This window comes from Helicoverpa armigera, chromosome 5 (genome assembly GCF_030705265.1).
Source record: "Helicoverpa armigera isolate CAAS_96S chromosome 5, ASM3070526v1, whole genome shotgun sequence".
Lineage (NCBI taxonomy): Eukaryota > Metazoa > Arthropoda > Insecta > Lepidoptera > Noctuidae > Helicoverpa > Helicoverpa armigera.
Window position 1 is genome coordinate 13,212,021 of NC_087124.1, and position 21,325 is coordinate 13,233,345.

General features: G+C 37.2%; 2 protein-coding genes and 1 long non-coding RNA gene across 3 annotated transcripts in view; 1 reads left to right on the top strand and 2 right to left on the bottom strand.

Annotated features, from left to right (window-relative positions):
- The first annotated feature begins 428 nt into the window (after nucleotides 1–428).
- Nucleotides 429–14,008, top strand: LOC110374659 (uncharacterized). The gene is made up of 13 exons (XM_049842797.2): nucleotides 429–805; nucleotides 8,721–8,806; nucleotides 8,883–8,979; nucleotides 9,051–9,184; nucleotides 9,250–10,042; nucleotides 10,116–10,203; nucleotides 10,384–10,512; nucleotides 10,998–11,163; nucleotides 11,746–11,927; nucleotides 12,159–12,288; nucleotides 12,556–12,712; nucleotides 13,024–13,166; nucleotides 13,517–14,008. The coding sequence occupies exons 1-13, from the start codon at nucleotides 514–516 to the stop codon at nucleotides 13,631–13,633; spliced, it is 2,514 nt and encodes an 837-aa protein (XP_049698754.2). The 5' UTR covers nucleotides 429–513; the 3' UTR covers nucleotides 13,634–14,008.
- Nucleotides 7,176–8,703, bottom strand: LOC135116925 (uncharacterized). The gene is made up of 3 exons (XR_010276502.1): nucleotides 7,957–8,703; nucleotides 7,702–7,868; nucleotides 7,176–7,435 (listed from the first exon to the last, which is right to left on the bottom strand). It is a non-coding gene; the product is annotated as an uncharacterized LOC135116925 (long non-coding RNA).
- Nucleotides 14,009–14,156: 148 nt separating the features above from the next.
- Nucleotides 14,157–21,325, bottom strand: part of LOC110374658 (uncharacterized) — a gene marked incomplete at its 5' end in the record, with an annotated part of 38,733 nt that continues 31,564 nt past the window's right edge. Inside the window, 11 exons of the mRNA XM_049842796.2 lie at nucleotides 14,157–15,394; nucleotides 15,742–15,884; nucleotides 16,323–16,497; nucleotides 16,852–17,077; nucleotides 17,205–17,284; nucleotides 17,449–17,614; nucleotides 18,007–18,138; nucleotides 18,392–18,492; nucleotides 18,734–18,894; nucleotides 19,330–19,431; nucleotides 19,800–19,990. Coding sequence (XP_049698753.2) covers nucleotides 15,266–15,394; nucleotides 15,742–15,884; nucleotides 16,323–16,497; nucleotides 16,852–17,077; nucleotides 17,205–17,284; nucleotides 17,449–17,614; nucleotides 18,007–18,138; nucleotides 18,392–18,492; nucleotides 18,734–18,894; nucleotides 19,330–19,431; nucleotides 19,800–19,990 — 1,606 coding nt within the window. The remainder of the gene's footprint in view (nucleotides 15,395–15,741; nucleotides 15,885–16,322; nucleotides 16,498–16,851; nucleotides 17,078–17,204; nucleotides 17,285–17,448; nucleotides 17,615–18,006; nucleotides 18,139–18,391; nucleotides 18,493–18,733; nucleotides 18,895–19,329; nucleotides 19,432–19,799; nucleotides 19,991–21,325) is intronic.

The window sequence follows — 21,325 nt, forward strand, 5'->3', positions numbered from 1 at the left end:
CAAGTAAATATTGATTTTATTAATTGAAGATGCTTTTATCTAATTTCACGGTCTATATAATTACATAAAAGATTAGTTCCGGAGTAGCGTTAGCAAAGTCCCGCCAGTCTATTGAGAGCCCGTCTTATTTTAGTATCCATCTCTACACGTAATTGTTTTAATTGCTTATGATTCCCCGTTATAATTACTCCATAACATCTTGATTAAAAGAGAAAGTAAATAATTGAGTACCTATCTATCATAAAATCTTAATTTCAGATTAATCCATGTGGAGTGTAAATAACCAGTGAATCACGACAACCAAAAAAATATTAGCGCTTTTTACGGCTAGACTGCATGTCTGGTTTGTTTATAGCATATTTATACTCTTTATAATCGCATCGAGTGCTTGTAAACACGCCTAATCGCGAGTCGCGACTTACTGCAGTTAATGAACATTAGCTAACGTGTGTCTGCACTGGACGCACGCACCCACGTCGTTTGTCAAGAACGGAATAAAATGTACCTCACAAAATGTTGATGCTAAAAGTGTGTTGTGTGCTACTGTTCGTCGTTTTGGCCGACTGCGGCAAAACTGTTTCGCGCCAAAATAATGCTTTAAAAAAGGAACTAAATAGGGGTACGAAACGTCCTGCGCGCAAGGAAGTGTTCGACAACTTGTTCAATATCTATGACCCGTCGTTTTTGGCGGTAGTGTGGCCCAAAATTACAAATGGAATGCATATCTTGGTTGACCATACTTGTTGGGAGGAGCTCGGACTTTTCTTCAAAGAGTTGACGGATGGCAAGGCTTGGGCATACAACGGTAAGTCATACTAACCAATTAACGGCACTTTCAATGAGATAATGAAGACAATAAGTTACGGTAATTTAATTAGATGTTATGGAGAAGAAAATACAGATACATCTAATACATAATGCATGGTAGTCAAGTAGGTACTAATTTCTAACGAATAAGTAGGTAATGTTTCTATTCTGAAGCTGGGTTTCACTTGCTGATTTACAATTGACATTCATAACTTTATGAGCCCAGACTCCGTACGTTCTCAGTCAGGCACTAATGTTTTACTATGAATTGGTCAGTTAACTTTTTCCGAGGAAAGTGATATGAATCAAATTACTGCACATGCAATGCATTGCTACAAACTGACGAGCCATCATATTTCTGAGTTTGTACCAGATGTTTGTGTATCTCTCCGAAACGCGGCTGACCTAGGTACTTCGGCCGCGTTGCCAATGGGTGACCATCCATTTGATGACGAAACCCTTATTATTATTCTTTTCTATGCAAAGGCACATACCTACATCTAGAATGATAGATTCCACTCCGTCCTTTTAGTAGGGGAGGCCTAGAAGGGATTCCGGGATTTACTCAAGCGCGGCAGATTAGTATATAGGGAGGTACCTATTACCCCATTTAACACCTCCACCAAATATAAGCCCTGTATATGCAGCCGCGCGTCTAGAATAAAGGATCAGATTAGTAAAAAAAAAATTATCATCTGACATTCTCCAGCGCGTCAGATTAAGTTAGGGTAAGTTAGTTATATGCTAAAAAGTGTATATTCCACTAATCTGACAATTTGCGATTGACGATAAGAAGTAGGAAGGTTACAAACTTGTAAAAAAAAACGTCATCTTGACTTTCTCGAGCGCGGCTATTTTTTTTTTTATTTTGAAGGGAGTAATTCAACGTTCACGAAAAATATAAAATCTGACGATTCCCGTAAGCCGAAGTAAGGAAAATTAATCGATAAAGTTTAAAGCGTGCAGCTACGTGATGCCGGTATTCTCCTCCCAAGTTTCTATTCCTCTCTCTCTTTTTTCAATTCAATTCATTTGCAATAAGTGTTAGTACATTTTGGGTCTTAAATAATCTACACTAATATTATAAAGCTGAAGAGTTTTTTGTTTGAACTCGCTAATCTCAGGAAGTTACTGCTCATGGTATGCAGATATATTGTTTTTAACGAAGACGATTCATTTTATTGGATACTTTTGTTAAATACGTGTGCCTTCCAGTTGCATTGTTTGTCTATCGTGATACCGAGAAATGCCGTTTCGTATACTTCGCCTTTTTTATACAGGTCGTGGTGGCCTAGTCATCCGGTTAACATTGGCTCTGCTCTACTCTGCATAACGTGGTTCACAAATTACGCGCGTAGTGTCGCTTCATCAATGAAAGCAACTGCTATCTCTTTCTATCTGTTCTGCAAGAGTGGCAACGCGCAACTCTACTGGATGGTTTTAAATTTTAAACTAATAAATTAAGTCTTTATACGTATTTTTTTTTGTATGAAAATAGCTGGGAAAAAGGCTGGGCAGATTATTTAGATTTTAGATTTATCTATGGATATTACATTGAATAAAATTAGTTTTTGTAAGATTTACGCGTAGATTATTTCCGTCAAGCCATGTTATTATAGATTCTATTGTATTGTTTATGACACATGTATATTTATCAATGTCATTATAATTCAATGTAATTATTATAGAAATGTATGTAATGTATGAGCAGATTGATACACTCCGCTAATAGCAATGTCATATATATCATTGTATTATGTGCCTTCTTATCGAGAACAACCTTTATTATAACAGCTTTGTTGAAATGTTTGTCCGTTCTGAGATATAGATCAAAAAGTGTGTAAAAGTTGATAGTACTTAGAAGACATACTCGTAGTAGCACTTAGATATTCCTTTAAAAACTTGAGATATCAATGGATTATTTAGTTTTAACTTTTACACACTTTTTGATCTATATCTCAGGACGGGCAACAAAGCTGTCATATTAAAGGTTGTTCTAGATAAAAAGGCCTATACAATGATATACGTATGACATTGCTATTGGTGGAGTGTACGAGGTTCCGTATATTTGTGTCCATTGTCCTTTATGTTTTTCATACTTATTTGCTTATAAATAAAAGTTTTGTACTTCAAAGAATAGGTACATACTGGTTTATTTACTTGCAATTTTTTCAGTTCTTCAATTTGTTAAAAGGTTTGCAAAAAAACTTTCCATTGTCAGATTAAGCGAATTCCTCCAGATAATCGTCAGATTATAAGATGATTACGTTAAGGGTACATAAATGAACCATATATATCTTAATCTGACGCGCTCGAGTATTTCAAAATGGCGATTTTTTTTTGCAATTTCATGTAATGGCCACGAGTTTAGGTCACGTCTAAATCGTCAGATTATTGCATAAGAGCCTTCGTTTTGGTTCACTTAACACCCCTTTTGATAATCTGACACGCTCGATAAAATTATTTTTTTTCCCATTTTTAACCCTTACCTACTACCACCCCCACCATGGAAACAGTCAGATTAATATACGTATGTTTTCAAAATGACGTAGGACGTGCATGCTATTAATATCTGACGAGCTCGAGTATGTCCATGCAACTGTTTTTTTTTACATTTTTGAAAGTTTATAGCCGCTCCACCCACCGATGAAAGTGTGTGTATGTCAGGACATTTTTTTCTTCTTATCATCTAAGCTTCGCAATCTAATAGGTCTCATTGACGCTCGAGTCACTCCCGATTTAGCACTCTCGCCTCCCCTACTATTTGTCTATTCATAAATTCTTGGGAAAGATGCAAAGGTACCTACTGAGGTATACCCAATTCTTCGATAGAGTAAACACAAGATTTACGAATTCAAAATCTCGATACGAAGAAAGTTGGTACTTTAAAGGTTTGTGGAAAAAAGGTAGTGGTAGTTAGAGTGCTTATTCATTTAATACCTGGAATAAACCATCGAACCTGAGACCCCGGGAACGATAGCCCAACCCGCGACCACTGAATCAACGGGGCAATATCATAAGAACCTATAATTAATCGATATTCAAAGGCCTCTTTCTATTTTCCCCTGACCGCAAAGATTTCCGCATAGATAGATTCGTAGATATTCACAAATTCGTTCCTCATTCTAACAATTCAATAAGCATAAAATTAATGATGTAATTTCTACTGTAACACGCATAATTTGTCTTCGACTGTCGTGACCACAAATCAATAAACTTTCGATCGTTCGTGGTAATGAGAATGTTGCAAGTTCAGTGATCCAGCTCTTTATTAAAGCAGCATAACGAATCATTAGGATAAGCGCATGTTGCATCAATTTAGATGACAGCATGTATTACAATGAGTAACAGTTTGAAGTTCATTTTATAAACAAACATAGCCCATAGCTAGGTACATTGTTTTGGGAGATACTGTGTTGTGATTAGATACTGTCGTTAGGCTTACATGATTTGTTTATCAATGGGAATATAATAGCCGAAAACATTGTAGTCATTGTGTTACATTGAAGGGCCATTCAAAAAGTGCGTTCATTAATTGAATAACACTTTGACAGACCGGTACAGTGCATCGGGAAAAATTTATTCATACAATACTGAGAGAAACGGTTTCGGTTGATAACTCTTTCTAATTCCCTACACCAATGTCCGTGTTTATAGGGCTACTGCTTTTAAGTATTATTGTAAAAGAAAACAACATTATATCAGTGATTTTCTCGTTATTATTAGCCATGGTTTGGACATCTATAATTTTCTGAGTATTACTCAAGCGTGAGACGGGACTTTCTGGATTTTTTTTCCGAAGTTAAAAACGGTATTTCACCAAACCCTGTGCCGGCATTGAACCAAAAATTATGCGCATTATTAATAGAGAACAAAAGAAAACTATTCACGCAACCCAGTCCGTTACACGCGCGGTGTCAACATAACATGTACGAGTATGAAGGCGCACAGTTAGGTACGAGATGGGTGCGCCTACGCAGCATGACTTCAGTGAGAGTTATCTCGAAAAACTAAAGAGGTGAAATTGCTTTATTGTTGTTTTGTTAATTGTTAATGGGCCTTTTGTTATGAAGTTAAAGATGTTGACATCATTACGATTTACGTAGTTAAATAGGTATTATGTTCGCAAATGCGACTACTGGGGTGCGATTCACTAAGGCAAAACATCTTTACAACCAAGAAATCATCGTTGTAACATCAGATGAAAAGTCGGCGGTATTCATTAGTTAAAATTGCGCGATCGTAGCGCCTCAACGATGTTGACGGCGTGACATAGAACTAACATTTGGTGCCAAATGTATGAAAATCGGTATTCAGCAACACGAAACATCCTCGCCTGCAACGACAACCTCGCCTTCGCCCTCGATTTTATCTGTCAAACCGAAAAGCTTGTAAATTGTGGATGTTTTCTTGGATGAAGGCGATTAAAATGTAAGTAAAACAAGTTTTTCAATAAATTGCAATGTGAAAATATGTTTTTATGATGTTTTGTTTATCGTACTTTAATTCCTGAAACGTTTACGCCTATTTTTAATGTTTTAGATGGCAGTTCGTCTTTCCTGTATGATTATTTTGTTGGAAGAAACTAAACATCAAGATAATTAAATAAATAAGAAATCAGGCCTCCGTGATAAGTATTATGGATTTACTGACTACTGATAGAAACTATATTAAGGTTGACTGAAGAACAGATTAGACAGTTGAAAGATTTCCCCTTTCCTAACAAAGGCGAATCGTTAAGGAGGAATTAGCAACCGCACCAATAGATTACAATTAATCAATATAATATAAATCATCATACAGTACAGTGGACAGGTGCCTAAAACTTACTGTCCATCAACCTTTTGTATGTACCTACTATCAATTTTTTGGTTAGTGGGATTTATGTACCAAATAATGCTATGTGACATTGCAAGAACAATGTCTCACATGCATCTGCCTCAAGGACTCAACAATATACAGTAGATGCCTTCAACCATTCAGATATTATTCATAAGTACGAGGTAAGAAGCAACTGTGACCCGGTTAACAACCAAACCGGACTCTAGCACTTTCGATGCCCAGCACCCGGGATTCGAGTCGAACCATAGTTCATTCCTTATGCCCGCAACCCGAATACCGAGTCGTCGCTATGTGTAGCTATAGATTGCATGTGCTTATGCCCAGGACCCGAATAGCGAGTCCATAGCTAAGTAAGCTGTAAGGGTTGTCAAAAGTAAATAAATGAAATCAATTGAAAAAACATCGCTTTAGTTTATAACGGATTAGAAAACGTAAATTGGTATTATTCCATCCAGTTATTGCTAAATACGTACCTACTTTTAGCAGCAAAGAAGGGTTAAGTTTTTACCTGAGTAAGACCTTTAATCGTTTGCCGAAACCTTTTTTTAAAGTTAAAACAAAAGTGCATCTATCGCCTTTTGTGCAATAACGAGATTTATGGTTCTTTATCTCTGGCCCGTAAAATGACAAACAAAGCGCGTCGGCATGTTTTTTGAGATTACGAGTATTTAAACTAAAAACTAGATACTTATTTTCTTTGTTATCCTATGCAGGTGTTAAAACAAAGCACGTCGGCGTTGTATTGATTAAAAAAAAAGCTTACAGAAACATGTAGATAAATCATATTAAGTAAATCTGTTCTAACATAATGTGCGTTAAAATTAAAAAAATAGTCTCTTTAACAACATAATAAATTAAATAACAAGACGGGATTTATTTTCTTTATTCTGATCAAAAATGCACAATAATTATATTCTAGTAAATTATTTTGGGTAGCCCTACGCTCAGTGGGCGGGGCTTAAGTGAACCCGGACGCCGGGTTTTCGGGCATAAGGGTCCCGTTCCGATACAATACGGTAGTTTCCAACGAGTCAAATTCATTACTTTTATTTAACTGTCAAAAACTGTCACTTTCTTTGCAATATGTATGAAAGCGCAACTTATGACGTCACAGATTTTTCAAATCAAACTGGATTCTTATTTAGCTTATATTATCAATAAAAAAATTTAATCAATTATTCCATCAAAACGATAAATGGAAGTGACATTATTTTTAGATGCTTCACTAAATGAATATGACAACGTAATTTATTTTTGACCTAGTCATCCACCCAATTGCGCTGTTGGACTCGAATACCGGGTTGTTATGTAATTATGCAAAATATTTTTGGGCATGTGGATAGGAATTGCTTTTCGGAGCTGGGCAGCGAAAGTGCTAGCAGTGTAGCATGCTAGAAGTTATTTAATAAACAATACTATGTAGACACCTTCTAACAATACATATGTATTGTTATGTATTTTACCTGTGTATGTCAAATAGTAATATAAACATTTTTAACATTACACAAGTGTGCAAGTATCATAGTAATTTTTATAAAAATACTTAACTTTTCTGTAATCATTAATTAATAAAACAATATTTTAATTCAACATGTCTTTTTATTATTTTGTATTTTATAATGAACATGGATTTATTTATCTAAATTCAGATTCCAAAACATTCTCCTCGCATAATGGAATTTATTTTTAACTAAATTACACCGAGTTCTAGCAAATTCTTCATGTTGCCTCGCAGCTGCAATAGAACCGGACTCCCTCTGAACTGCTCCTTTTTGTCCTTCCAGTACTGCAACACAAGCAAAAATTATATGGATAATACATGAAATAAATAAAACAACTATTTGCTTGGTGTGGTTTAACTTTCAGTTGCAATTTCAAATGCCTTTATGATTGAATTTGAAGGATAGAGTAAAATCATTGTATATGCCTGCTGTCAATACTAATTTTATTTAGTACCTAATACATACAAAACACAATGTAAAAGAGGACCTACTAACCATGATTCAAAGCAACAGTAAACACACATTACATAAATGATTATTGATTACTAACCTTACACCATTGCTCCAATATTTTCATACATCCACTGCGTCACTGTATGGGGCTGTTGTTTTCGGATCGTGCCTGATGATGGCCCCTCATAATCAAACATGATTTGCTTTCCAAAAAGCTTACTAGCTCTTCCAGCTGACTCAACGAAGGCAGTGCGTTGCGAGACACTAAAAGATAAATATTTTAGTTAATAGACGTAGTTCACAAATACTGTATTGTATAATAAATTATAAATGTTACGTACGGTGTACTTACTTTCGATAGTTTTGGAAACAAACTAAAACACAGGACAAGTAGAATGCCGTTGGTTAGGGGTACAACTTTTTTTAAAGTCCACTTGACCGCTTAAAGCCATTTGGAGCTTTGAATTCTCGTATTTAGACAAATAAAGATATAATCCAATTATGAGCAAAATGTTTGTTTTGGTTTTGAAAAGTTTTGAAATGACACAGACTATATATTATACTACATAACCTATAGTATAACAAATGTCAAAAATTTGAGTCATTATTTTCTATATCGAAAATGATATAATTAATTAAATATTCGTTGCATAACGAATAGAATGTGTTTTATACATACATATTAAGCATTTACATTGATTTAAAATGTCGAAATAACGCCAAAAAACGTTAGTCGAGATTTTCTCGATTATACTTTAATTTGCTTTACAAGAAATTTGGCAACACTGTAAACATCCTACCCGTCATCGTTGTTCGGCGGATCGTCGACGAGTTTTTGAGCTAAACGAATACGGTTTTCGACAACGTTGTTTTTAAAAGCGATGTCTACGATGCGACATCTGTGAACTCGTCGTTGTTAGCATCGATGATGTGTTTGTTACAGAATCGCATAGCTGAGCACGAAGGTCGTAGGTTCGATGCTCAGGTTTGCAATCCACCGTTTCGGGTTTCTTCATGTGGCTATTTTCCTAAGCAGCAAGGAACTAGCAACAAAAAAGAAGGAACATGGCTGGTTAAATATGGAGAAAACTAGTTTAAATTAAAATATATTTGCAGCTTTAGACGCATCAGGGCGTTATGGATCTGGACTTTTTATGGGGAACCGATTTTGGTTGGGATCCAAAGAGCAATGTCTGGATTTGGTAAGTCCAACTTAGAACTATTTATAGATCTAGTTTTTTAAAATATTTGGTTTTTAAAGTTTGTAATTGCTTTTAGGACCAACTTTCTAGGAAACCGAATAAAACTGGAATAGTAGCAGATATGGAACAAAACGATGTTAGCCACGTATCTAGGCAGAAATACTTTGACGATGGTGAGACTTATCTTTATATTTTATCTTTTTACCAAGTAAATTGCAGAACTTACTGATTGTTATTTTCTTAGAATCGCACCAGTGGAGATGGATGGTGCATTATGAAGATACGCCGATGAAGGTCGCCGACAGTTGGCCGCCGTACCGCCTCGCTTACTCCACCCTCGGCATCACTCTGAACATCACCAAGTCAAACATGATAAAGGCAAGTTACTTAAGCAATAACTGCTATCCGATTAATCAGTATTTCAACTATTGGTGTCTTTTCAGTCGACAGACATAACTCTAGGCCTGTGCATGCCGTATTCCTGCTCACCGAGAGACATAACATCTGTCATCAATTTCTCTATCATGATCAACGACAATTTGAAAACGAATAACACAACATCTCGTGTGGCGAGAATCACAAGCGTGAGACGGGTGCAGGGGCACTACGAGTTCACATCCGACAGAGCTGCAGTGCTGCTGCTGTGCATCACTGCAATCCTTGTGGCTTTAGTCGTAACCGCCACAACCATAGATCTAGATCTGATGAAATGTCTGCCATACGGCTCAAAGTCCATGACGTTCGATTTAGAAAAGTACAATACCGATCCGAATAGAAGAATGGGGAAAGAGAATGGAAAACTTGAGAACGGAGCGAAGTCAGAGACTGAAGTTTTGCCAGTTGAACACGCGACCCCGCACTACATGGCGGTGGACAGCCTGGTGAAGTGCAGCGCTCCCGCGATTACGCTGGACGTGAATTGTGCGGAGAAGACAATAGGCAGCTGCAGGCGATGCGGGAAGTACCGGAAGCAGTGCATCAACCCGCGCCAGCTCGACAACCTGCCGCCGTGTCCGCGACTCAAGTACAACTCGTTCGCGAGCCTCAGCACAGAGAGCAAGAAGACCAATGTCTTCTGCAGGCTCCTGCTGTGCTTCTCTCTGGCGTACTGCTGGAAGAGGATCTTCAACACGAACACGGCGAACAAAGATCTGTCCTTGATACACGTGATGAGAGTTTTTGCAACGTTTTGGATAATGTTCGTGCACGTCGCGGTTATTGTCGAATATATTGCAGGTACAGACACCCTACTAGGCATTCGATATTTGCTACAATTTGGTCAATGTTGACTGTTGTTTTGTTTTTGCAGATACAGCTCTTGATGTCAATGCGCAGAATGATGTTTACTTAATCATCGCTACCGGAACAATCGCTTTTGATACATTATTTTTTGTGAGGTAAGTTGAAAGGTTCCCTTAATTGTATACTACTTGTATTACCAGTCTTGCTTTACCCATATTGTCGTTAGCTTAGTTTTGATCGGGCTATCTAATGAATTGTAATATGTAACAACCGAAGCCAGATACTGATTTGAGTTCATACGAAAATTAATCTGTATTCTGTTTATTATCTTGCAGCGGCCTCTTCAGCTCACATCATTTCTTCTTCCTGAAGAGCCAGTACAGCGTGAAGGAGCTGGTTGGATTCCAAGGAGCCTGCGGGCAGGTCCTGCAGTTTATCTGCTTCGTCACTAACAGGGTCATCAGGTCTGTGACCAGTTGGGGTCATCTAAACTTAGCATGCTTTTACTTTTTACCGTCGAGACTCATATTGTATGTAGAAAAATAAACAACAGTTTACCATTCATGGTTTCGTGACTTTTTTCTGAAGTTGGAAAGCGCTTTCATCATAATGACTTGCAATTATTGCGTGTGTAGAATTTTTAGTTCTTTTTTGACGAGATTGCTTATCTTAGCAAAAAAACTGTGTGCTGTGAAATTCTTTTGAATTTTAAAACGACAGCTACCTACTAGAGGTTCTAGTAACCTACAGACAGACATGTGTTGCTTGTTCGTTTGTTGTGCCACTTCTTTTTCCCAGAAAAAAGAAAAATAGGAAGGGGGCGTTTTGGGGGCTGTCTGTTCAAAAAATGCTGCTTTGCAGCCGATAATATTTAACTTTAATTTTTGCTTTGTCTACCTAGTTTTTTTAGAACTTTAAAATGCTGCTTTTAATGTTTATTTTCTACCAGGTTGCTGCCTTCATACGCGTACGCGGTGCTATTGTCAGGGGTGTTGGCACTGTCGTCATACAAAACTGCTACACTAGCCCTGCCCGACGATGATGAGCACAACTGTCGCAAGTACGGGTGGAGGAACCTCCTCTACATCACCACAGCCTACCCCATACAGGAACAGGTGACGAGAAAGAATAAAATCGTAGTCTGCTTCTTAGAGCTCAGTTTTTTTTCTATTTGCTTTAACATACTTATTATAATAAACTGACGAAGGTATCATCATCATCATCATCTCAGCCATAGGACGTCCACTGCTGAACATAGACGAAGGTATAATTTAACATAAATAAATTGAAAGGAATAGAATAATTTATTTGTCAAGAATGTGTGTATACACGCAGGTGCATGCATACCTATAGGATAATAATACAATTAAAGGTATGCGGCCGTGGCATGCAAATATTTATATATATTTTTTAAACATTATTATCTATAGTAAAATTGAAAGTAGAAATAGATGATATTTCTATTTTAAAATGACTACTCTACTACTTCTCAAAAAGGAAGAATTTGCATGATTGTCTTACTTTTTTGGGAACTGACAGAAAACCAGAAAGGCGAACATAGAAAAATGCAATAAAATAAAACTACCTAAGTACTATTAACACTTTTAATTAAACTTTTGACAAGCTGTCACATCCCTTAATCTTGCTAAAATAAAAATTACTTTAAGCATCAGCAATCAATCCCATTTCTTCTCCAGTGCATGCAGATCTCCTGGTACCTCTCAACGGAGACGCAACTGCACATGCTGGGCGCGCTGCTCTGCGCCGTGAGCGCAGCGTCCAGCATGCGCGCGCGCATCGCCGCCGGCGTCACCATGCTGGCCATGCTAGCAGCTACCATTGCTGATGCTAGCGCTGCGTTCTTTGATTTTGGACAGACGTGAGTCGTTGTTGAATTTAAAGGTGTTTGGGTTATTTGTGTAGTCTAAAAATTATATTATATCTCATAAGAAAACTACGAACTCTATCATATAATATTATAGCTGTGAAAAGCTGGACCATTTTTAAGATGAACGAATTACATGTCTTGAAACACGATGTTAATTTCATTTTCCTCTTAGCATAGGATTTTGTACAGAGGGAACAAAAAGAGGTTCTATTTTATTTTTAGATTTACAAACTCATTTGGTGCATATGCTGTTATAATCGAGCGACCGTGGGCTCGCGTCGCTCCGTACTTCATGGGCGTGTTCGCGGGATGGCTGATACACATCGTTCAAGGAAAGCTGAAGGTTTCCAAGGTACGCACATGAATCTCATTTAGTTCTAAATTATTAAGCATACAACATTTTTTCCATTAGCTTGGTCCTAACAAAAGTCCTTGCGGTACTCCATAAAATGTATTGAGAAAAATGTCAACATATTTTTTTTCTGATCAATCAATTTGCTTGTATTACAATATACTAAAACATGATACTTGTAAAGTGTACATATTTTACAATAGATATTTATTTATTTCACCTAATAGCTTACAGAGTCAAATGCTTATGTCAAATCTTTAATTCTAGGTGACATCGGGTCTCCTATGGATGGCATCAATATCGTTCATGTTCACATCATCAGCAGTGCCCCTGGTGGGGCTGCCCTGGTTGGCCGCGTGGCTTCACCTGACCTGGCCCATAGCCTTGCTGTGGCCCGTTTTGATGGGCACTACGACTTGGGCTAGTAAGAATAAATTATGAATTTTAACGATAATAAATATCTACTTAGTGTAAAGTACTGCTTCTACTGTCTGTGAGCATTTGTATGCGACCAAATCAAACTACGGAATTGAATTTTATGCTGTTTTACAGCTTAGCCGATGATTCCTACTAAATTTTATTTCTGCCTGAAAAGAATACCCAGATCTTAGCAATGTCCTTCTAAGCGTTTTTCTGGTTTTCTTCGTTATTTTATGAACATAAATGTATTTTAATTTCTACTAAAGGAGATAGTACTCTTTAATAATCAGCCTCAAATATTATCTTTTTCCTCAGCTATATTTCGGCGGCTTTTAGCTCGGTCGTCGATAGCAGCGCTGAGCCGGTTGAGTTACGGCATGTTACTGCTGCACTCCGCAGTAGCGAGATCCATGTTGCTGTCTATGGACTCAGCACTATGTTCTACTACATTGTGTATTGTGAGTTTTTTTCTATTTTTTATAACTACATAGTTTCGGGAAAAAAAGTATATCCTATTGCCTTCACCCATAAAAGGGGTTATCTAACACTGAATGATTTTTTCAAATCAGTCTATTATTTCCTGGGATAGCAAACATACAAATACTTCAGCTTGATAATATTATAGCAAGCATAGGGATTGAATTTATGCTGAATTCCACATAACACTAGTGCAGAGTGAAGAAACAATTCTTATTGTATGTTTGTTTATTACATTTCTAGTCTACTGGTATGTAATATGTAAATAGCAGTATCAACTGATTATGGCGTACATATTTCATATTTTAACAAGTAATTGCTTTGTCCACAGTGGCTGTATTTTGCGGGAACAACAGTAGTTACGTTAATAGCATCTCTATTACTCTCTCTCCTAGTTGAGATGCCATGCTGCAGCCTCCTCAGAAGACTCTCAGACTGCGCGTCATAACAGTAAAACAACTCACATTATTTGTAATAAAAGTTATATTTATTTATTTATAATATTCGGTAAAAAACTTACAACTAAGTAATTATATTTACAGCCTATTTACATTATTAGGTACATAAGTAAATGTACATATTTATCGTTATATAATTATTTATTTTATTCAGCTGATATTTATTTAAGTTGGTCAGAAGTAGGGTAGTTATATGCTGGGTAGTTTGGTTCTGGTGAAATGTACACTAGAAAAAATAAAAATACATTTGGGGGGAAATAGGCAGTCTACGTCGACAGATAAAAAAAATTAAGATTTTTAAAAAACACAATGGTGCTTTTGGCGTGCAAACACATTGACTAAAGCTATGGTCAACCAAACTACCCAGTTTTGACCTACTAAAAGAATAAGCGAAGTAAAGAGATCAGACTAAAATAAAATATTTAACCGGTTCACAATTAGAAGAAACTGCAAGCCTAGCACTTATGTACATAAATACAAGTCTATACAAACGTGAACCGGCCATTATTTGTCATTATTATTATTTAAAAAGAAATTCTATTAATTAATTTGTATTTTTTTTGTAAGAATAATAAATAGAAATAACTCGTATTTGTCTTTTTTTATTTCGACGACTAAATTTTCACACAAGCCACTTGTTTTATCTGTAGCTTCATTTAACTTACATAAAAATAATATAAGAATATGAGTACTTCGAACTTTGGCTGGCCAATACCAACTAATTCGGAGACATACCTATACAAAAAGGCAAATTACTTTTCGAAATATATTCTATACATATGAATAGATTGAACTGGGCTAAAATATTTTGTACCCTGGAGTGTTGAGCTAAACATATTACTTATAGTTTGTGTCATTTGTAGATGGCCAACAATTGCCAACCTTGGAATAAAATTAATCATGTATTTCAGTGTGTAGTTTAGTATAAAAATATTGATAAGTCTTACAATCCTTTCTCAATTGTCATGTTTTATAAAACTCAGAAGCTTACACAAGAACTTACAATAATCTGTCATATCCAATTCTCAGTAAATACAATCAACACGAATCATTACACTTCAGTCAGACTGTCCTCAGCTGAGGACACTATATTTATGAAATACCTAAGAAAATATACAATGGAATGGTAATTAATTTACAGAGTAATGCTCGTTTCCTAATGATTGATCGAATGGTCAAATATGGATCAAATAGTTTCACAACTTCATTTTAAAATGATTTTCGCAGAAATCATAATTCGTTTCAGGTACTTTTCAACATTAAGAAACGGGCATAGAGTTACAAAAAATCACATTCGCACTACACGACAGCGAAGAGTATTCACACCAACCATTAGATTGTACAACATTCATTTTGCAACTCTTGCGCAGGTCGCATATTTTGGGCCAATTAAACCTTTGCAACAGCTCATTAATGCCATCCGTTAGTGCGTTAACTGAGGCAGTTACCGTCGTACCACAAAAACTTTTAAACGTCGGTTCAACACTTGTCTAAAAAATTACAGATTAGGTATGACCTTGAAATAAGGTCCATTTTCAGCCACACTTTTTTTAAACAAGTGTTTAACACCTGTTTAAGTTTTTGTAGTAAGGCTTTTAGTCTCTAACTATTAGTGGGTTGTTTCATACTCTGTGGGGTTTCTTCTGTGGGGAGACGATCTTCAACATGGTGACGATGGGCGCCTCGAAGGCTACTGATATTACGAAGGCGATGGCGTATGATATCACTGTTAGGCCCAGGAACAGGATGAACTAGGGAGAAAAATATTTGTATGAGATGGGTTATTTTAATAGTTAATAGACAGGAAATACCTAGAATTTCTTAGGTCGGTTGAGGGCTAAGAAAATTATACGTAAAAAGCACCTTGCACCACCTGGTGCAAGTTTCAAGGCAAGTTTATCTATTTGTAAGACGCCGTAAGAGTTTATAAGAAGATAAAAGATCCAGTGACGCCATAATGGCGGGTCTTTAGTTTCCCTTCTAGAAGACTCTGTGGACATACCACGAGACATTAACTTCCATTTCGACGACCATATTGCTCGATCATCTGCTTAACAGGACAAAAATACTTTATAAGCCATACGGGTAAGATACTGACCACAAACAGCTCCCCCATGTGTATGGGGTGCGTGAGATGCATGGCGACGTAGCGCAGCACCACGGGGTGCACCAGGTACGCGCAGTACGTCACGCGCGAGAATGGGTACAGCACTGGGGCTGACAACAGCGGTCGCACCCAGCCTGGGGAAGAAAAGGCATATTGACTATTAAGCAACCTATAGTAAAGTAGTAAAGAGTATACTATACTAGTGTGTTTGGAAAGGCTTTAAAACAACTGAAATACCGGGCTATCTTCAAGCTATGTAAGCTATATTTTGTTCGGGTACGGGAAGTTCCCGCAGGACGCGGTTGAAACCAGGGGGGATCAGCTAGCTTTTTTTATTGTACTTACAGTGTTGTTTAAATAGACGTACGTCCCGTAGTGGATTTATCATCCAAAAATTATTATATATTAATTTAGGAGGCGTAACGAAAACACAATAATATCTATGGTCCGAAGCTATGTTTTGATGTCGATTTATGACTTCGCCAGATTTGCTGGATTATCCCATTATTTTTCTGATAAATGATTTGCATCTTCCAGAACTATTTTTGTAAGGTAGAATACTTGTCCCCTACCTCCATGTCCAGTAGAACAAGCAATGATAATCCATCCGATACAGCCAGCCCACAGCGAGTGTGACAGCGCGGAGTACACAGCCGCCGACAGCACGCCCAGCTCCGTCTTGTATAGCCCGAAGATCAGGAACAGTAGTGTGCCCGTGCATACTGCCCAGCCTACTGCTGCCCATATCTGACATCCAGACAATACGTTAGTACTTATTTTCTAACCGTAGAATATGGGATCCTTCTAACTAATCCATAAAATTGCAGAACGTCAAGCTTTAAAACCTTTTGCAAAACGTCACTCTATCTTGCAAAATAGATATTGGATTAGAAAATGTGGGAATGAGACTTAAGATAAAAGATGGTATCTAGAAAAAGACACGTATGGATTGTGTAAAGGACGTTTTTTTCGATTGAAACATATAACAAAGAGGAGGGTAGTGCTTACTGTAAATGAAGATGCTAAACACATTCATCTTCAAAACTTATTCATCAAACCTTCCAAAGTCTTAAAAAGTTATGTTTCCAAATATCAACTTACCCTGCTCATCCGAATCTGCAAGTTAGTCTTGAACAGTATCCACCCGGTGAGCATGCCCACAAGATAAGGTCCGAGCCTGGTCCAGGGCTTCTCGTAGACCTTGTCGAACTGCGTAAAGGGGTCCTCACTGTTCGGGATGTGGTCGTTGCTCCAAGAGACGTAGCCAGTTGTGAAGAGGGACGAGACGAATAACACGCCGCCTAGAGATGCTGACAGTTTGAAGTGGCTGGAGAAGAACAAAGGAAGGTTGTTATTAGGTTAAGAAGGACCAGTTCAGAAAGATCCGCTATTAATAGTGATGTTAAAGAAGAAAAATATTTCTGTGAGTACAAATGAGTATTTAAAGAACTCACCTAGTGGCCAAGATCAATAGGATGGCGCTGACTGCGTAGAACTGGGTGTCATCTGAGAGGTACCAACTCCATAACATGCACTGAAATAGGAAAAATATCGAGATATATTACACATCACCATATACCTTGTAATAGACCAAGACAGGACTACTTTTTGAACTCATTTTATGTGGTTTTGATCCAGTTAAATTAATCTAGACGCTCCTTGTAGCTTTGTATTATTTCATATATTATGTCTACTCACCATTTGCTCAACAGGGAAGAGAGTGTTGATATAAAGGAGATTTCTCCACCAATACTTGGGACAGGTCTCGTAGTCGTTTGCAGGAGGCTCGAAGACTGCGTTGTGCTGGAACCACTTCATCGTCACCTCCACCACGCCCAGGATGAACAGGTATGGAGCTGTTAATCTGGAAAATATAACGGGAAATGTTAGAACAAAATTCACAAAAGGGACATGTTAAGGACGATAATCAGATATTTAACACCTAAATCCTGTATATTTTAAGAACTAAATTAGCGCTTTGTCGTCACTGTCTATCATTTGGCTAATCAAGGTGCACTCAGAAAGTTACATTGGATCTTGGTAAGTTGTGGGCCTGTATACTTGTTCTCAACAGGGCAACACAGCATTGCTTGGTGATCAAACCCTTTTGGAGTAGTTCAGTAACTAGTGTATCTGTGGATTTGCTCGTTTAATTTGTCATTTCTCTCATGGAGTTCATATCAAAACTCTTGCAATTTTTCTCTAGGAAGCAAATCTACAGATTCGAATATTGAAATCGATAGTTTGTGTTCTTACCTGGCAAATCGATAAGCAATAAGTCCGAGAAACTGCAGTATGCCGGAGGTGATCTTCCTGCGCCCCTTCACCAGCAGGTCCAGCTTGCCCTTCGTCTTCGTGCGGAAGTACAGGAACGTTACCAGCGTGGCTCTGGGGAAATAATGAAATGATTTCGTTAATATGGGTTTATTCGACTCGCGAGAGTAATCCAGAATCTGGTCAATGTTCCTTAGGGCGGGTAGGACAGCAAATCAGATATTCTCAAATGTACCAAAGTTTTGGATCCTAGCTTATCGCGTTATAAGTCGCACTTTGTGACGTTTAACTGGAGAATATGTTTTATAAATCCCTGTAGTTGGTAGTTTTGATTTAGATTAATATGACTTTGTATAAGATGACATACCCGAGACAGAAGAAGGTATCGACACTGTAGACGGCGCTGATGATGAGCTGGAACCAGAAGCTCTTCTCCAGGATAGCTCGTAGGGCTGTGTTGTCGGCATACTGAAATTAGGCGAGATTCATAAGCACGTAGAATTTTGAGGTGTTTTAGTAATTGTAATAAATGCAGAGACAAGTTCACAGCTCACGTTGAGGGACTAAAAACTGTTAAGCATTTATTTACTTTAGCTTTCTACAAATCTACTATATTAAAAAAGAGTTTTTAGTTTACTGCTACTGTTTTGCTAAGAAAGCATCATCTAGCTAGCTGATTTACATACTGAGTATTAAAAATAAACCTCACCTTAAAAACAACGATGCAGGTATGCCCAAAGATGACCCAGACCATGGACAGTGACCGGAGCCCGTGGACGACGGGCACAGTATCAGCCCCGACTGACTGGTCGAAGATCTGCAGCACATTCGCCTTCATGGAGAACGATAACAGCAGCTCCGACCACACGCCTGTGGAAATGTAATGGTGATTTAGAATGTGAGATACGTTGCTGTTTAAAAAGTTAGAGGCGTTAGTTTATGCATTAAGTCTTAAGTACATACTTACTTAAAGGATGTGGATTAATTATGGTATGGGTACACATTTTAATATTTCTGGAGAGGTTTTCCATTTCTTGAACGAGGGACTAAATGCGGTTAGAAATTAATAAAGCTTTGCAAAGCCTGAATCATTTCAGTAGTTAAGTTGTTTTTTTTTTGGTCAATATAGTTAAATCTTTTTAAACTGATGTGGGAAGGCTTTTTTAGTATTAAAGGGTTCTTTAGTATCTAATCAAAAAGAAGAACCTTACCAACTGCTCCGGCAAATCCGTACAATCCAAACATCCGGAGCAGACATCTAACTCCGGAGGATCCTCCAGGTTTAACAGACTATGTATAACTTACTGAGTTTGAGTTCGTCGTTGGAGATGGTCTCCGCTGTGAGACGTTCCTCCGAGGTGTTGCTGTTGATAGCCAGGTTGTTGTTCACGTTGTACATTGTTTTGCCTGGGGAGAAATTAATTGTGTAGGATTACTTTCGAAATTTCGCTTCTGGAGTCAATTTTCTTGTTTTTTTGTGCATAAAAACATAATAATGTTTATTCCAAATCTAATTAAATCCTTAAAAATATCGAGATGAATTTGTTTAGATGAGAAAGCTTTTGTCAGTACAGTCAAAATAATCTACATGAATGAGGAATTTTGTTGAATATAAAAAAAAATAGTGCTGAGTACATATGTTTTGCTTCGTAGAAACCGTGGCAAGAACGATTACTTGTACATATGTTTGATGTGTTTTTAATATTAGTCAGATATACCTATTCCATAACACTTATTGACTTTTAAAGATTATTTTTTATTAATATGTTACTCACCATTAGTAACCGTACTAATATCATCCAGCCCATTAAGGTCGAGCTTCAGATCGCCGCGCGTGCCATTGTTGGCCACGATGTTGGCGGCAATGTTGGCGGCGCGCTGCCTGCGCCTGCGCACGTCGCGGGCTATCTTCACGTCGTATATGGTGGCTATGATCAGCAGAACCGCTACTATGCAGGATACGGCTCTGGAAATAAATGAGAAAAAAAATAAATTTTACTATGGTTTAGGCGTCCACGTCACCATCTCTTCCAGGGCCTGATGATCGCAAACCCTGATTGGTGGGAATAGTCGAAAAAACGAGAGGTGTGGAGACAAAATAGGGAGGCCTTTGCCCAGCAGTTGGATAATTCAGGCTAAGAAAAAAAAAGGTTTTTTTTTTTATATTATCACAACAGAAAAAAGTGCATGCATATTTGTGCTATACCATTTCTTTTGGTTTAATCATCTAGGAAGAAAATATTACTTATGTAATTTAACCGATTACATTGAATACTGTTTAGGATGATGTCATTGTAAAAAACAAAAAACACATGTCTTTTATTTTCCTTTTTTTGGCCAGCTTAAGTGCCCATAACGACTCTTACGCATAGATTATTATGAATACATAAGTAGCCTCAAGTACATAACCATACTTATATTCTGTCCTACAAACCTTACAGTTAATGTAACTATTATATCATTTACCTCAGTTTAACGATCCACGGAACAGTAGAATTTTGAAACGAAAATACTTAACTATTTTAAAATAACTGCCAGTTAAATAATAAACTGTTTGCAGTAACTGCGCCCGGTGGGTGCAATCAACTATAGTTAGTTAGGTTCGGTTCATATTTAACTGAAGTTTGACAGTGTATAGTTAGGTTAGCTCTAATTGCAGTTAAGTGGGCGGAACAGTTACGTTGAACCTAGATATCTAGTTTATACCTATGTTTCCTGGTATCTGGTGGGAAGATCTTCGTTAAGTGTACATTTTGGAAGTTGAACACGTGTCAAGGACTTCCAGAAGAAGTTTATAATTTATTTTAAGATCTCTAGCGAAAGATGTAAAATGTTTTGAAGGTAATTGTTTTTTTCCTAATTGAATATTAACTGTAATTCTTTATATTGAATATAGCTTCCAAATGGTTCAATATCTGTCATCTTCAACAGATCTCCACTCCTCAATATAAATGTGGCCTACAATCATATTTACAGGTGCAACTGACAGTAAAGTTGTGAATTATGAAAGTAAATATAGGATCGTTTAGGAGGTGTTAAATCCAACAATATGAGAACAGTTTCAGTTGCCGTTAAGTGTGAATGAAGTTTATGTTCTAGATCTTAACATTTTTGTAAACATCATTATTTATTTTTTAAGTTTTTGTTTTCTTGTACTCTGAAGGCTCCGAAACTACCCGTTTTGAAAAATTCTGTCATTCTTGGAAAGCTACACCCTTCCCGAGTGACACAAGTTATTAAATATTTTACCTCGGTACGGGCAGTAGTTCCCACGACGCGTGTAAAAAACGGTTAGTTTGTT

Excerpts from the sequence above, each read along its gene's own strand:
- LOC110374659 (XM_049842797.2), top strand. The coding sequence starts at position 514 with ATGTTGATGCTAAAAGTGTGTTGTGTGCTACTGTTCGTCGTTTTGGCC. Across the intron at positions 806-8,720 it reads CAAGGCTTGGGCATACAACG|CTTTAGACGCATCAGGGCGT; the intron begins GTAAGTCATACT and ends ATATATTTGCAG. Across the intron at positions 12,289-12,555 it reads GAAAGCTGAAGGTTTCCAAG|GTGACATCGGGTCTCCTATG; the intron begins GTACGCACATGA and ends CTTTAATTCTAG.